The 16,972-nt window shown below is 42.5% G+C and overlaps 2 protein-coding genes across 2 annotated transcripts; one reads left to right on the top strand and one right to left on the bottom strand.

Moving 5' to 3' along the window:
- Nucleotides 1–1,242: 1,242 nt before the first annotated feature.
- On the bottom strand, nucleotides 1,243–8,970 carry psmd5 (proteasome 26S subunit, non-ATPase 5; the record flags this gene model as incomplete). The annotated part of the gene is made up of 10 exons (XM_083657671.1): nucleotides 1,243–2,560; nucleotides 3,128–3,268; nucleotides 3,371–3,480; nucleotides 3,908–4,099; nucleotides 5,101–5,243; nucleotides 6,421–6,530; nucleotides 7,367–7,495; nucleotides 7,590–7,703; nucleotides 8,390–8,534; nucleotides 8,792–8,970. 10 exons carry the CDS (start codon nucleotides 8,968–8,970, stop codon nucleotides 2,303–2,305), a joined length of 1,521 nt encoding a protein of 506 aa, XP_083513797.1. The 3' UTR covers nucleotides 1,243–2,302.
- Nucleotides 8,971–10,479: 1,509 nt separating this feature from the next.
- b3galt9 (beta-1,3-galactosyltransferase 9) lies at nucleotides 10,480–11,766 on the top strand (the record flags this gene model as incomplete). The annotated part of the gene is made up of 2 exons (XM_083657328.1): nucleotides 10,480–10,485; nucleotides 10,675–11,766. The coding sequence occupies 2 exons, from the start codon at nucleotides 10,480–10,482 to the stop codon at nucleotides 11,764–11,766; spliced, it is 1,098 nt and encodes a 365-aa protein (XP_083513454.1).
- Nucleotides 11,767–16,972: the final 5,206 nt, after the last annotated feature.

Genomic DNA, 16,972 nt, shown 5'->3' with positions numbered 1-16,972 from the left:
ATGGTATTGCTTTGAAAGGGAAGGATGGCACACTTCTCTGCAACAAGCTCAACATTTCGATGTCGCATAAAAACTGAATAACGCTTTAGAATACAGCCTGCAACTTACAGGATAAGTACAGGGCAACAAAGTCTGTACTTACAGGGTAACAAAATCTGTACTTAAGTACAGGTCTAGTACCCCGTAATTACCCTATAAGTACAGATCTTGTTACCCTGTAGTTACAGGCTAAATTCACTTCTTGTACCCCGTAGTTACACTAAGTACAGGTCTAGTACCCCGTAATTAGCCTATAAGTACAGATCTTGTTACCCTGTAGATACATGGTTATTTGCGGGCTGTATTCTAAAGCGTTACCCAAAGTTCTCCCACTCATACTGTATAGCATGACTCCCCACCAGCTGCATCAACTTCATGTCACTGATGCTTTGTCTCCTCAGATAATATAAGGACTCCTGCCTCCTCTGTGAACTGCACTGCATTGATAGTATCAATAATCAATGATGATCAATGATACTGCTCACAGAGCTATTGATAATGCTGAGAAAGACACACAGAAGTCCCACTAAAGGCATTGTGGGCTGTTTGCTGAACGTTCAAGTGAAGCTAAACTCTCTCCACAAGCGTTGAGGACATGCTGAACGAGACACTTAAGCGTTGAGGACATGCTGAACGAGACACTTAAGCGTTGAGGACATGCTGAACGAGACACTTAAGCGTTGAGGACATGCTGAACGAGACACTTAAGCGTTGAGGACATGCTGAACGAGACACTTAAGCGTTGAGGACATGCTGAACGAGACACTTAAGACAGTCCTTCCCTGCTGTTGACAAACAGGATAGCTCAGATTTGTTTACTGGTGAGTGAGCACTTTTGCCATTTTCAGAACCCATAACCAGTAGAGAATTTAAAGTCCATACATATTATATTATTACATATTATATGCTGGACCCTAAGTTATCATACTTTTCATTAGTAGATCTAATGCCATGTGCTAACCTAGAGAGAACCCAGACCAGAGGAAATAGAAGACTGTAGAGAACTTGTTGACAAGCAGACAGTCTGCCAGTCTGGAGAAGTACGTTAGGATGTAATGTTTTGCTTTGTCCCTTGTTGAGTGGGTTCACGGGTCAGAACCAACCGAGTGGGTTCAGGGGTCAGAACCGACCGACTCTACTGGAAGTGACACGGCAACGTGAAAAGTAATCATCACCCATCTGTCATCACTCTGCATCCTCTTTAATGAAAACCATTGTATTTGGTCAACAAAAAAAGGTCAATAGAAAAACAAACCAAAATCATCATCTGAAAAGTTTGGAAAATGGGTCTAAATGGTTAGTCAGTATTTTTGGTCCAACCCTGTTTGTTGTTGTGTGAACGTTACTCTGTAAGTGCTAGCTTGAATGTGGTTTGAACGTGTAAATAATATGAGCGTAACATTACACACATATGGTTCCTTCATTATTGCTTAAGTCAGGGATACTCAACTTTCTTTGCCTGACGGCCACTTTACCTAAATGACAGGAGGCCAGGGGCCAGTTAATAAACAAACATTAATATTCATCTTTCTGTAGTGTATTGTAGGTTTTTGGGTCATCAGCCAGAGTTTGGTCTGACAATTGTGTGCACACAGGATAGTTAGTTAGGTTAAGTGCCTGGGCAGCGAGCAGGTGGCTATATTTGACAATTTAGCAGGGTCTCAGTCAAACTTTATTTAACGTTTGTTTTCAGTGTGAATTAGAAAATGATCAGGGGGACACAATGCACCCTATCGCTGGCCACAAGTTGAGTATCACTGGCTTAAGTACTTGGTGAGGAACCAGCAACTAGATGTGTTAACTTGCCTTTCTGACTCTGTTCCCTTTTTAGAACATGACCTGGAGATCTGGAGACGTGTGGGAGAACCACCACCTTCAGCTCTGCAAACAGTGCGATGACCACTTGATCACTGTATCTATTATTGAGTACTTCAATTGTAATGAACAAATTACACAAATTACTTATTCCTGATGCAGGCAAGTTGATCAAGCACCAATATATGTTGGCAAACTGTATTTAAACCAATAAGCCATTTTAATGAATCAGACTGATTAGAACATTCATTAGCCTATTGTTCATGGATGTAGTAAAGTTAACAAAGATAAAAACAATTTGAATTGTTCGTTAACACTATCTCTGTATTTGTTATCAAATATCAATGTATTTGTTGTGACATATTCGTTCATGGCAGATCATCATATAAACCCATGGATAGTTACATGAACTGAACCATTAACCAGAGAACCATCGGGTGTATTTGAATCATTCCGCTCCCTCTGTGCTGACTGCAGCTACTGCTGAAACATAGTAGGGTCCTTCTCTGAGGTAGGTCTTCAGACGCAGGTACTGCGGGCTGCCCAATATGTCCACTGCTGTGGACGAGCTCATAAGCGCAGCCACTAGTGAAAACTTAGCATCCTTGGCCTCCTTAGACTTCCCTGTTGAACGGTCCACAATGAACTCCATGAATCCTGGAGTACTGATCATTAACTTTTGACCCCACGGCTGGGCAGCGATGGCCTGGAAGACACACACAAGTATTTATCGATTAGGAAACAAATACATATTGGCATTTGGCAGTGTAATGTTGATTGATGTAACCATAAGATGAAAAACCTGATCTTCACCCTTTGAACTTGATCCAGTAAGTGGGCAGATTAGATAAGAGTTCCTAATATATAGAATTGAGTATGTGGGCTCGGTTTGTTTCAAGTTCTGTGTTCGGCCACAGCGATGCCGTTTTACGTGAGGTCGGGTGTGTAAAGGGCACTCGTGCGGGTGACCTGCCGTTTTTTTAAATTAGGCTAATTAGCTAATGATGTGATGTCATGACTCATCAGTGATGATGTCATCAGTGATTACTGTATGTCAAAAGTGATGTCATAAAGGCGCGCGCGCGCACACACACACACACACACACACACACGGAGGTATTGTGACAAGACTTATCAACACAAGTTGTATGAACCCACAAGTTTCATTTAGGTGTCCTTGTTAACTGGGTTGAGCGTAGGTTGAGCGTTGCTTCGGCGTATAGTGTGAAAGTGCCGTGATGTGTTTGGATCATTGGAGCAGCTCAGTACTCACAGTGAATATGCGCAGAGCCCCACAGTGTAGCTCAGGGAAAGGCTGTGTGCTGATGCTGCAGATCATGTCCATGGGATGGTTAGACAGAAGATGCAACCAGGACTCTGTCAGGGCCAAAAGGTCTTCTGTCTGCTGCTCTGGCTGTAATATAACACATTTACTGTTGAGAATAAGCCCCACCAGCATTATAGATTCATGAAATGAAGGCGGCATTCAACAATAAAATAATAATAAGACTATTACCTGTAGAGTGAGTAGTTGTGAGATGGCCTCCAAGCTGCGCACTCTGAGCTCTGTTGCCCCAGAACTGGCCATCTGGCTCATTCTTAGCAACACTGCCTTGAACTTCTCTCCTGAGGACACAGAGAGAATCAGTCACAACGACTAGACTAGTGGTTCCCAAACTTTTTAAAGTCCTGTACCCCCTCAAACGTTCAACCTCCTGCTGTGCACCCCCTCTACCTCCAGAGGGTACTGCAGATGTTTCTTTTTTGGCGTACCCCTGACGTGACTGCGACGTACCCCACTTTGGGACTAATTACTACTAGAGTAATCACAAAATAAGCCAAGCCATATCTAATTAACTAATATCAGCAGTATAATAAACATTTTGATAGGGCACTTTTGGGGGGGGGGGGGGGGGGGAGGGCTCTGTTGACACTGTGGTGCTGACGCTCCTGCAAGTGCAAAGCCTGTAGCTTCTTTCCTAATACACATTGTGTAGCTCATTACAATTGTGTTAAACATCTGTTTGAAGTGTGGAGAGACATATAGACTAACCTGTTTTCTGCAGGACCTGTTTGCCCTCCACAGTGGATCCAAGTAGGCCCAAAGTGTCCAGAGCAACCCCGATCATCACAGGGTCTGGGTCCAGAGCCATCTCAAACACCTTGTTCTGGAAGGCTGGGTAGGCTTCACAAATCTGCTGGGGACTGTCCATGACAGCCAGGTTCCCAAAGAACTTCACCAAACCTACAGGAGTAACATTCACATACCGTAATCTGAATAGAGGCAAAGTGAACATCACTTCCTGCTTCAGCACTGTAACAGAGATTTTCATCCGCCATTTTCTTTCCCATAGACATTTCGTGCGAGCGAGGGGAAGCAGGTAGCGTTGGATTAGTGAACCTAAATAACAAAACGCCTCTTCAAATTCAGCATTTGTTTTGGTCAGAGCCTTGATGACAAGAGAGAGGAACAGATCGGAGAAGGAGAGAGAAATAGTTTAGAGAGAGAGGGTGGCATTCCATGCAGCGCTGCACTCTCAAACGCTTGAAACAGAGGCGTCCGAGCCTCCATGGCAGTGTACTTGTAATTAGGGGGTACGAATAGCATTTGGCGCGTGGCACGGCTATTCATACCCGGGTACGAATAGACACTCCGTTTTATTTATTTATGGGAAAATAACAGTTCACCCGGGTAAATGAGGCTGCATTGCACCTCCAGATGTTTGTGCTTCCTCAGTTTCAAATACCTGTGCCCGGTTGCATAAAACTACTTAAGCTAAGATTGCCCTTAAATCTTCATCTAAGGATGCCTTAGGAAAAAATGTGTTCCATAAAATCACCTAAGGATTCCCTTAGGATGTTGTACCCTAAGTGTTTTCTCTTAGCTACTTAAGTATCCCATATGATTATGTGTTTTCCAAAATTCCCTTAGCTTCACTTAGCAAGTATTCCCTTGTGCGTTGCAACAAGGTCCTTAGTAACTATTTTCCTCAGAAAATCTTAAGGAACCCATAACTGCACCTTAAATGTGAATTTTGTAAAAGTATTTGTGGAACATACAAGAATGGCTGAATTGATGGTGATTGAAGAGGAGGAGATACCATGACACATCTTTCGGGACGGATACAGATAAACAGATACAGAACAACAAGGAAGAGGACTAAACAAATGTATGAAAGTGGAAACGCATCTGAGTACAGCAGAAAGAATGAGGATGAACCTGCTCTAACTTCTACATAGGCTCACCAGGGAGGTAGAGGGAGGAAAAGGGGTCAGTGTCTGCTCCTCTGATCATGTTGGAGATCTTGTCCATTATGCCTTGTTGGGCCAAGTACTGTCGGCCATGCTGACTCTGGGCTAAACTGGTCACCATCTCAATGGCTGTGGCTCTGAGGAAAAACAACAACACAGACAACAGTTAACAGCAGGTAGAAGGGTGAGGAGATGACAGTTAACAGCAGGTAGAAGGGTGAGGAGATGACAGTTAACAGCAGGTAGAAGGGTGAGGAGATGACGGAGACAACAGTTAACAGCAGGTAGAAGGGTGAGCAGATGACAGAGACAACAGTTAACAGCAGGTAGAAGGGTAAGGAGCTGACAGAGACAACAGTTAACAGCAGGTAGAAGGGTAAGGAGATGACGGAGACAACAGTTAACAGCAGGTAGAAGGGTAAGGAGCTGACAGAGACAACCGTTAACAGCAGGTAAAAGGGTAAGGAGATGACAGTTAACAGCAGGTAGAAGGGTAAGGAGCTGACAGAGACAACAGTTAACAGCAGGTAGAGGGGGAAGGAGATGACAGTTAACAGCAGGTAGAAGGGTGAGGAGATGACAGTTAACAGCAGGTAAAAGGGTAAGGAGATGACAGTTAACAGCAGGTAGAAGGGTAAGGAGATGACAGTTAACAGCAGGTAGAAGGGTGAGGAGATGACAGAGACAACAGTTAACAGCAGGTAGAAGGGTAAGGAGATGACAGAGACAGTGACTGTGAAAGGCAGTAAGACAAACTTCTGGTAAGATGTACCAAGCAACTGATTATGGAATAACCTCTGGATAATGTAATAACTAATTTGATCAAATCATCCTCTGAATGGTTTCAAAATGTTATTGAACCTGTTAATGTTGTAAATTCCATGATAATTATCTAATAACATCACAGCAACATTTCCCAGCTATTGTTAATATTAAAGGGATATAACATGTCTAACTGACTATATAAACCTAATATTGATGAATAATGTAATAATTTGTTGTTATTGTGTGTTATTACATTATTATTAGTCATTATTATTACTAGAATAATTTATATCTTTGCACGCTCATTTCTAGCGCTGTGTGCTTTGTGGGCTTCGCGCAGTTGAGCAATTGTGCGCTGCGCCGTGCGGAGCGGAGCGGAACCCCTCCACCGGTAATTAAAAATATGTCCCCCTCTTACAAAGAAGCAAGTGCTGGTTAATATAATAATGTGATATTTAACTACAACATTCAGGAATTTATTACATTTACAGGTTTGATCATAATTTCAACCCATTTGTGTTTGCGCGTGTGTACGATCCATCTCATTACCTGATCAGTATGTCATCTCCAGTCAGTTCACCCAGCAACTCAGAGATGAAGCCGCTGTTGGCACAGTAACCAAGAGAAACCGCAGACACAGACGAGATGTCCACCATCAGCTGCAAACAGAAAGAACATTAAGCAAGTCAGCATTTTGGTTGATCAATTTGAACAATGTTGTATGTATGTATGTACCTATATATTATTATTTATTTTATTTTGTTTATTTATTTATTCATTCATTTATTTTGACCATTTAAGTGCAGGTACACATTTCCCTTGGTATAACCCCCTGATACACATGTATACATTTCTTCACATGAGTCAGGAACACTGGAGAAAATGGAGGTTCATTGTCTTGCTCAGTTTGAAAGGGAAGTACACTGGCTCACCGAACAGGTGCAACAGTTTTTCTACACCAAACCACCTTGCTGTTTCCAGGGGATGAACATTATATTATCCTCTTGTTTGAGAACTCTGTCTACCATGAATAAAAAGTAGTTGCACATAGCAAAAAGCAATCACACCTATTTGTTGTGTTGATTAACGTAGCCCACAAAATACGAACATTGCAGCTTTTGCAATTTACTGTAGCAGCTGATTTCCACGCCTGTCAGTTGATTGCAGGATGATCTTATAAAAAGAAAAGACTACAAATTTGGTCAATTTTAAACTCAAAGTTTAGTTCAACAGTCATCCAATCACCTTCATATGCATAGCTGCAAGCTCAACTGACGTAAATTAATACTTTAATATAAATCAATCTCATGAACAACAAGCATGTGTTTCACTGAACATACTTGGCCAGCAAAGTGAATCATATCAACATAGAGGAAAAATGGTCTCGTACCACAACTGTAGCTTTTTAAGCAATTTATTATTTTGACCATATTCACTTTGAGGGAGAGTGTCGACTGTCCACACAGTAAACAAAAATAGGCATCTTAGAACGTACCTCATATATTCTGTATCTGACAATGTCACTTGTGGTCATCACATCCTTCATGTCTTTCAGCAGGTCGCCCCGAAACAGCGTGTCTAACCCAGGTTTTGAGTGGCTCAGTTTGGTCAGGGAGTGAATGGCCTACAAAACAAAACAAAGCACTTAGATTTAAAAAATATCTCATCGGCTAACATGTGTGTGAACAGACATATCATCAATCATCAGTTATCATCACCTTTTTTGACACAGCCATCTTCTCTCCACTGATGCAGTGGATGACCTCTCGAAGAATGTCATGGTTATTAAGGATTTCAGGGACAGCATCGGGGTGATCCACCATTCTACCAATCTGAGAGGGAAAAACATGCTTTATGGTCAATGTTATACAGACAACTGTCTGTGAGTTAAGTTGGTTGAGTCAGTCAGTGAGTGAGTGAGTGAGTGAGTGAGTGAGTGAGTGTTTGGTTGGCTGTACCTTTGACCACAGCCTAGAGGAGGCCTTTCTAACCAAGATGATGAAATACCAACAGCTAGAACAGACAATTTCACAGCTGGGCTACACTTCTAGTTTTCATATTTGGTAGCCTAGGTCATGTCCATAAGCTGGTTGTGAGAGGGCTTCAGATGGCTGGTCTCCCAAAGAGAAGGGCCAAGCAGTTAGCGAGATATTGTTCAATATCTACTATTATCGTCAGCCGCTCAATATGGAGGAGGCGCTGCTTTTTGTACCCATGAAGTGGATACTGACCGCTATCTTGCATTACAGTGTAACTGTATATATCAACCTGCCATGTTATCATCCTGTGTGTTTCTTATGTGTATGCATTATTGTGGTTGCCGTCTGGGCACTCATGTAACTGACTCCCAGCATTTGACTGCACTATTACTGTTTATGTCCTTTGCATACTTGTATTTATGTGGACATAAATAAATATTTCAAATGAGAGAGAGAGAGAGAGAGAGAGAGAGAGAGAGAGAGAGAGAGAGAGAGAGAGAGAGAGAGAGAGAGAGAGAGAGAGAGAGAGAATAGCCTACCTGTGTCAAGGCCAGTATCTTGACAGCTTCATCAGGATGGGTGAGACCTCCCTGTAGCTCCACTCTGCAGTTTTGGACCAGGTGCACAGGGCTGAGGGCCTTTAAGATGCGCTCCAGGATGTCCACACACAGCTCAGTCTGCTCCCTGTGATACAAACTGACATTACAAACTGTTCACTCATTGAGCGTTGTTGTTGTTGTGGTAGTGGTGGTGGTAGGGACAGTTTGAACGCGATGCAGCCAAATAGTTGCTAGCCACTTCACTTGCTAACTGACTAGCAAAGAGGATAGTAGGTAGCTCTAGCTACTGTAGTTAGTAGTGCAATTTAGTTCCCTGTCGCAACACTCACCAGAAAGTGACTGACTCAGCAGTTAGCTAACGATAGCATTGTCCAAACCAACCTGTCATTTGTGTACAAAAGAGAGAAGATCACGTCCAAACGGCGTCCGCTCACACATTCCCTCAGCGCGCTCACGGGTATTGATAATAGGGCTGTTTTCAAGTTTTGCAGTTCTTCAATTGGATCTTCAATGGTGGAGATTTCCTCCAGCAAGCTCTCTATTGTGATGGAAGCAGCCATGACGCACGCAACGCTAGCTTGTGATTCTTCTTCTTTTTCTTCTTCAGATAGCTTTCCGGCAGACTAGATGCCTTGCGGAACATTGCTGCCTCTCACCGGTAGGAAATCTCTTCTTGTTCTTCTTCTTCTTCGTTAGTTTTATGGCGGTTGGCAAACAGTTTATAGTGCATTACCGCCAACTACTGAATTCTAGTAGTTTCACAATGCAGTTATTTACAGTGAAAAGAAAAGGGGTTTGGGGATCAAAACTAGCCTGGGTAAACCCATCCCCCACGTGACCTGCTCTCAAACCTGTTCTCTCCTGTGTAGGAAAGTTGGTGGAAGTTCGGACATCACATCCAGACTGAGCCAGTCACCCAGTCTACAAACACTCATGAAGATGAACGATAGACTCTTTAAAATCTTTTCACAAGTTTGCTTTTCCTTCCCAAGTCTACTGATTGAAGCTTCACACAATATTGCAACACTACTGTTAGCAGTCTCTCTCGTGTTTTCCTCTGCGTTCGCACGGTGAATAAGGTAGTATAGGCACAGGCTACACCTCTAAGTCAATACTTCTAACAGATTATGTGCTCTGTTGCACACACATCTCTGTTCCTGTTGTATCCCTGTTCATTTAATTTAATTTAATTTAATTTCTTTATTTATCTCAAACAATAAAACACAAAACAGTAAAAGATCAATCATAAACAAACAACACATTTGAATAATAAAAAAATATATGAAAGACAATTATGTTCGAGAAAGAGCAGGAAGCACAATGCTTATCTTATCCTGCCCCTACTTCAACAATGAGATTTTAAATCTTATATTTAAAATAAGTAAATAAAATAAGAAGCAATTTCACAAAAGCATTTACATCATCACCCCACCATCATGGTTATAAACATCTACATGTTGTGATGTTATAGTAAATTATTGATTATACAATCATCACCAACATCATGACCATCATCACCAAATGATCACCTTCATCCCTCATTTCTGTATTTCTCAAAAATAATATTCTGTTGTGCATTAAGCATGCAGGTCTGGATATAGCATACGGAAACAAGGCTGACAATCCCTTTTGCTCTTCTCATCAAAAGTCATGAGAATCAAAGTGTCATCTGGTATTCTGACATCATTCTGTTTTGCTTGCTTTAGTTTAGCACATCACTTGGTCTGGGTTGCTCTTGTGTGCTGAAAATAAGATGATCAAAACAACAACTTGGTTTAGTCCATTCAATGGTTTAGTCCAGGCCTATTTGTTTTTGAATGTCATCTAACTTGCCTTGTTCGTGTCATTAATGTTGTATGCGTGATACAGGATCATCTCCTCTTGATTAGTCATGTGACTTAGGGTTGGGGTGTAAGGTTACATGCTGCTAGGATTTCCTGGCAGTGGAAACCCTCTCTGTTGGCTAGTATTGCTGCAGACCTGGCCGAGGCTGGAGGTCCCTTGGTCACCTACAGCTGGGTGTATACGAATTCACGCAGAGACACAACAAGGCAGTTGGAGCAGGTATCATGCAGGTACAGTGTTAATTATTTGTATCTTATTAAAAAAAATAATGTCGATGGTTTTGAATTCGGATAATCAATACAGTATACTATTGATTGATTTGATCGATGGCCAAATTAATGCTCATCAACGTTGATCTACTGAGTTGGGTCAGACTTATGGAAATTCATATACTCTGTACTCTCTATCTCATCCTCCAGTGCTCTCTGTGCAAGTTGCGTACCCACCAGTGGTGTTTCCTGCTCTTCAATGTGCTACTTTTCCATGCGCTGTTGTTTGGGGCAGACTTTGTTGAAGAGTACCTCCTCCAGCCTACCCCTTGGCTCTATACTGATGGGATGGTCGTTGATGTAAGGGAGAAGGCAAGGAAACTGGACCTCAGCAGCGCCGGCTCCAGGGAGAACGTGTCCCAGGCTTACCCCATCACGAACCCTGATGCCTGCCTAAACTCTGATCTCTTCCTCCTTACTCTAATCTTCAGCTCCCCAGCCAATATTACCCAAAGAGATGCAATCAGGAGGTCCTGGGCCAACCAGACACACATCCAAGGTTTCCAAGTGGGGGTGCTGTTCTTCTTAGGATCAACTCAGACCTCTACTGCACAAGAGGCCCTTATGAGAGAGTCTGACCACCATGGTGACATGGTCCAGGGTCATGCAGTGGCAGACTCCTCTCTCCGCGGCCCAACAGAAAGGACAATGCTGGCACTCCGCTGGGTGGTCACCTTCTGCCCTGTGGCACGCTTTGTCTTGCTGACCAAGGACTCTGTGTTTGTCAACCTACCTGCCCTTGGAGGCTATCTTCTGGGGCTCCACAGGCACCCTGAGGACCTCTATCTAGGTAGGGTGATCCAGAGAGATGCCCCCGATCGTGACCCCGCCAGCCCCGGATACCTGCCCCCAGCCCTCTACCCTGACAGGTACCTCCCTGACTACTGTGACGGGACGGCCTATGTTCTATCTCAGGATGTTGTCCGAAAGGTTTATGTAGCCTCTGCGGGAGTACGTGCACCCGTGCCAGCTGATGTTTTTGTGGGCCTTTGTGCCCAGAGGTCCGGTGTGGCACCAGCTCACAGCGCCAGGTTCTCAGGGGAGAAGCACATCCGCTACAATGCCTGCTGCTACCGCTATCTGTTCAGCTCAGCCGGGATCAGCAGCCAGGAACTGGATACAGTGTGGGCAGACCTAGGGCAGAAGGATGCTGGATGCTCACTGTTCAAGACCTACTATGGCCTGGTGGCCTGCAAAGCTCTCACCTACCTGGATAAACTGTCCTTCAGCTCCCAGAGCTAAGCTGGCACTGACTCACAGGGTTCACTTATGGGCTGTGTGGAATATGTGGATGGGCAAACGTGAGTGAGAAGGTTGAGGGGGCACAGAGACTGTACAAATGTAATGTAAATGTAAATGCTTATCGTGTGTGTGTGTGTGTGTGTGTGTGTGTGTGTGTGTGTGTCTGAAAAAGGTTTTGAATGGGGTGTGTGATTGACAGATCTGAAATCATCTGGCAATGCACAGATCACTATAATGAGACGAGCAAACCATAAACCTGTAGGATTTGGAACATAACATATATGTACACAGTATATCCTCAGTGTACTTGACTGCAATTCTGTTGCCTCAATTCATGTCCCACTGACTTAACAAGACAGGAGGGACAGAAGGACTGGGAGACACATTGATTTGAAGTGGCAGTAATGTAAAGAGCCTAATTCTCTTTGCAGGGTTCAATTTTTTCTCTTTGATCTAAACTGGCAACAGTTCTGCTGATCTACAGAAACACACCACAGTGTTCTCCACTTAAAGACACTCAATGAACAGGGCTGCATGATCTTCCCATCAGGGTTCATGTCTGGCTAGTCACACTAAGTTGACATGCTTTTCACCGCTCACTCCATTTCACTGATGGTTTGTTTCCTCAGAGAAGTATGGCAACTCAAAATGTTTTAGAGTGATATTAACTACATGGAGCTCTTCTTCTGATGCCTCACTAGTGACTGTTGTGTTCTCCATGCAATAAAAAGCAAATAGTCCAGCACCCTTTGTATAATATTAGCATCAACTTTAGCAGCGTTGGGCAAGTTACTTTCAAAATGTAATATACTACATATTACTAGTTACTTGAAAGTAAGTTACTTTACAATATTACTGTCTGTGTAGAGTAACTCATTACTTATTACACTACTTTTGCATTAGTAGCAGAATGACATCGCCGACCCGGAACCATCCTGAAAAATAATTTCAACCGTCTTGAAGAAGTCAGGGTAAACCATCCAAAATTCTAAATGTTATCCTTTTCCTTTGTTATTGTCATCTATAGTGTTGGTTACTTGCATAACAACACACAATTTGATTTGGAAATGATTGTATCTTTATTTAAATATGTGCTTTGATTTAAAAAAAAATACTCAATTTGTAACTTGTGTTACTTGACAAAGTAACTGGTATAATATGACTGTAATATATTACATGTAATATGTTACTTTTGTAATGAGCTACCCCCAACACTGCACTTTAGGACTTCAAGTGGTTTGTGTTACACGTACAACAGGTCTATATATATATATGCATATATATATATATATATATATATATATATATATATATATATATATATATATATATATATATATATAGGCATGTATGTAGGCATATCAAATTGGCCGAACAATCTAGGCATATAAAATTACCATCTCAACAGCAAAATAGTGTACACTATTTTGCTGTTGAGATGGTAATTTTGTGGATTACATTACACTTCATCCCAGCAAACTGCATTGTTTTACACTCAAGTAGCCTGCTACAGAGTAGTTGCTACAGAGTAGCTGCTAGAGTAGCTGCTACAGAGTAGTTGCTACAGAGTAGCTGCTAGCTGCTACAGAGTAGTTGCTACAGAGTAGCTGCTAGAGTAGCTGCTACAGAGTAGTTGCTACAGAGTAGCTGCTACAGAGTAGTTGCTAGTGCCAAGTGAAGAAAATACCAAACTGAATTTTCTACATAAAGCACTTAATTTGGAACTGCCCCCCTAAGGGGGCCTGACAGTTGCAGCAAAACCCATGTGACATAAATACAGGAAGTGACTTGAAGATGGTCTTGGTTTGAGCTGTGTCCTATCAACGAATATAAGACTTCCGGTTTACTTCCGGTTTGCGGGGCTAGCGAATATAAGACTTCCGGTTACCTTCAGAGTAAAAGCGGCGTAATTCATGTTTTTAAAAGGCATAGAAAAATGGTTAGTTCGCAGATTAAAACAATAAACAAAGCATCTAAACGAAGGTATACAATACAAATTATGTTTCTGTTTAACACCAACTGTTTTTAATAACATTGAGAACGCTCTTCACAGTATGTAAATGGCTAAAACCTGTTCACTGGAGTGCTAGCCTTTACAAATTGGACACTGGACAGGTTTGTGTTCAGAGTTGTAGGCGTACAAACGATTAGACGAACTTCCGGTTTCTTGCCAACCCGGCGAGCCAGTTTCCGTTTTAGCGTCTTCCTGTCGCTGTGCTAGTCGCTGTGTGTATCAAAACTTATCTCCAACTATCTGGTTTTTCGACACTATTTCTGGAACTGATTACTGAATTTGGATTACGGACTTGGCTGAATGGATATTTGATTTGACCGCTGCCTGGACACGGACACGAATTTAATGATTACGGACTTGTATGACGTTTAAGCTGGCTAAACTAACTAACGTTAGCTAACGAACCCTTAGCTAGAAGCTATAGCAAAACACTGAGAGCTCCGAATGACAAGACAAGATGAGTGCTGTGAGGAAAAAGAAATATAATGTACGAGATGTGCACAAGTTACAAAGAGGTATGGGTGGCTCTAATGACCACTGCTGTGTGCCTCTTTGCTCAGCTTCAAGTCGCTATAATAGTTGGATGAGCTTCCACTGCTTCCCAAAAAACACCATCCTTCGTGCACGGTGGCTACAGAAAATCAGGAGGATGAGATTTTCAGTGACCAAACACACAAAGGTATGCAGCCGACATTTCGAGGATAATCAAATCAACACTACTGCTAAGGGTAGACGGATGTTAGAAGCAAGCTCCGTACCATCATTGTTTGAGTGGAACAACTACACCAACAAGACACGAGCTGGTGTTTGGGAGCGCGGACCTCGACCGTCAAGTCCGGAGCCTGGGCCGGATCCTGAGGAGGACATTCAACAAACAGTACCGATGGTTCTGGACCACGACTATGGGGCCAGCCGTACCATATGTGTCGACCGGGCGCAGTATGAAGAGATGTTGAGGGAAATCGAGGCGCTCAGACAGCAGCTCCAAACATATCATCTACAAAACACTTTTGGACTCCAGCGATTTGCTTCCTCCCCAGAAGACATCCGATTTTACACCAGGTAAGACATCTATCATTAGTCTAAAATAAACCCATCAAGCTAATAAATAAATAATGGTATAGTTGTAAGATCAAAATGAAGCAGTTTTATTTTAAGTCCAAAATCACACCAAGGTGTGTCTCAATATACTTTCCGATGAATAACAGAATGAATAATACAATGAACATAACAAAAACAAAGTTTATACATCTAGTCTAAATGATTACATCTATGACTGCCCTCTCAGGCCCATGCATACTGACTGTATATAATTGTGTATTTCTTCTCTTTGTGTTAAATATTGTAAATATTTTGTCTTTTTTAGTGTATTGCTTTTTCTCTCTCTGGCTAATTAATATGTATTGATGCTTGACTTGCTTTTGTTATTATGTTTTGTTCTTTTGAAGATTCCCAACATACAATCATCTGATGGCATTTTGGAACCTGATCGAGGCAGCAACAGCCAAAATAGTTAGGGTCACCAGAGCAAGGAAAGCCGATGTCACTAGCACGACAACTGAAAGCCATTTAACCAGACCAACTGTAAGTACACACACACACACACACACACACACACACACACACACACACACACACACACACACACACACACACACACACACACACACACACACACACACACACACACACACATGGGGCATGAAGAGGATACTTTTAAACAACTGGGGGGGGGGGGAGCTGACAGTAGTAACTGATATAAAATATCTTGGTTTGACAATTGACTCAAATCTGACCTTTAAAAAGCAAATTAAGAATGTGACAAACATAGTGAAGTTCAACCTGTCCAATTTCCGCCATATTAGGAACTGTCTAAATAGCAGGGCAGCAACGCTATTTTTTCATGCCATGATCATGTCACATGTGTCTTATTGCTTGACTAGCTGGGCTCAGGCCTCCTGTACAGCACTCAAACCTTTACAGTAGGTATACCACCAGGCTCTTATCCTGTACAGCACTCAAACCTTTACAGTCGGTACACCACCAGGCTCTTAAAGTGCTTGACAGGAAGCCAAACACCCATCATCACTGTCATTGCCTAAGAAATCAAAATCTACTAAGCTGGGATAATTTCATTAAAATCACAAACGCCAGTCTTGTTTATAAGATTCTGCATGGCTTGGCCCCTCCCCCCCTTAGTGCTTTTGTTAAGCAAAAAACAATGGATGACAGACGCACCAGGTCTGTGGCAAGAGGCGATTGTTTAATTCCTATGAGGAGGTCTGCCTTCGGACAGGCAGCCTTTTCAGTGAGAGCAGCTCACACATGGAACAGTCTTTTCAGTGAGAGCAGCTCACACATGGAACAGTCTTTTCAGTGAGAGCAGCTCACACATGGAACAGTCTTTTCAGTGAGAGCAGCTCACACATGGAACAGTCTTTTCAGTGAGAGCAGCTCACACATGGAACAGCCTTTTCAGTGAGAGCAGCTCACACATGGAACAGTCTCCCACTACAGGTTAGACACTGTGACACTTACCACTCCTTTAAAGTCAACTTAAAATCTTGGTTGAGAGACAATCAAGTGTGTGACCATACCGTGTAACAAGACGTGTTTTGATTTATGTTTTTATGTATTATTCCTTATTGTATATGTATTTTATGTTATTGTATGTGATGTGGCACTATAGGTACAGTATTGCTGTTCCGGTTTGAATGTACTTTTTGTTTTATCAGTTTTTACCATCTTACTGCCCAGGGACTACGGTTGAAAATTACCCAAGCTGGCTAAACTGGCGCATTTACAGAAATGTTTATTAATGTGCGCACTGTCCCTGTAATTTTAAACTCAATAAATGAAATGGAAAAAAAACTAACAGCTCATTAAACTTTTCTCCCTCCAGAAACTGTTGCCGATAGATGAGCTCTTCCTTTTCCTGACATACCTGTCCACCGGCTGTACCCAGAGGGAGCTTGGCCATAGATTTAACATCCCCCGAGCGACAGTCAGCCGAATCATTGTAACCTGGGCCAACTTCCTCTACAGCTTACTGGGCTCCATCTGTATCTGGATGTCACCTGCAGCTGTGAAGGCCACAAGGCCACATGAATTTGACGGCAGCTACAGCAACACACACATAGTCCTTGATTTCACAGAGCTATGGTGTCAAACACCTTCATCCCTCCTCCTTCA

This window comes from Poromitra crassiceps (genome assembly GCF_964638095.1).
Source record: "Poromitra crassiceps genome assembly, chromosome: 21".
NCBI classification, from domain to species: Eukaryota; Metazoa; Chordata; class Actinopteri; order Beryciformes; family Melamphaidae; genus Poromitra; species Poromitra crassiceps.
The sequence above is the reverse complement of the archived record's forward strand: the minus strand, read 5'-3'. Positions and strand labels throughout refer to the sequence as shown.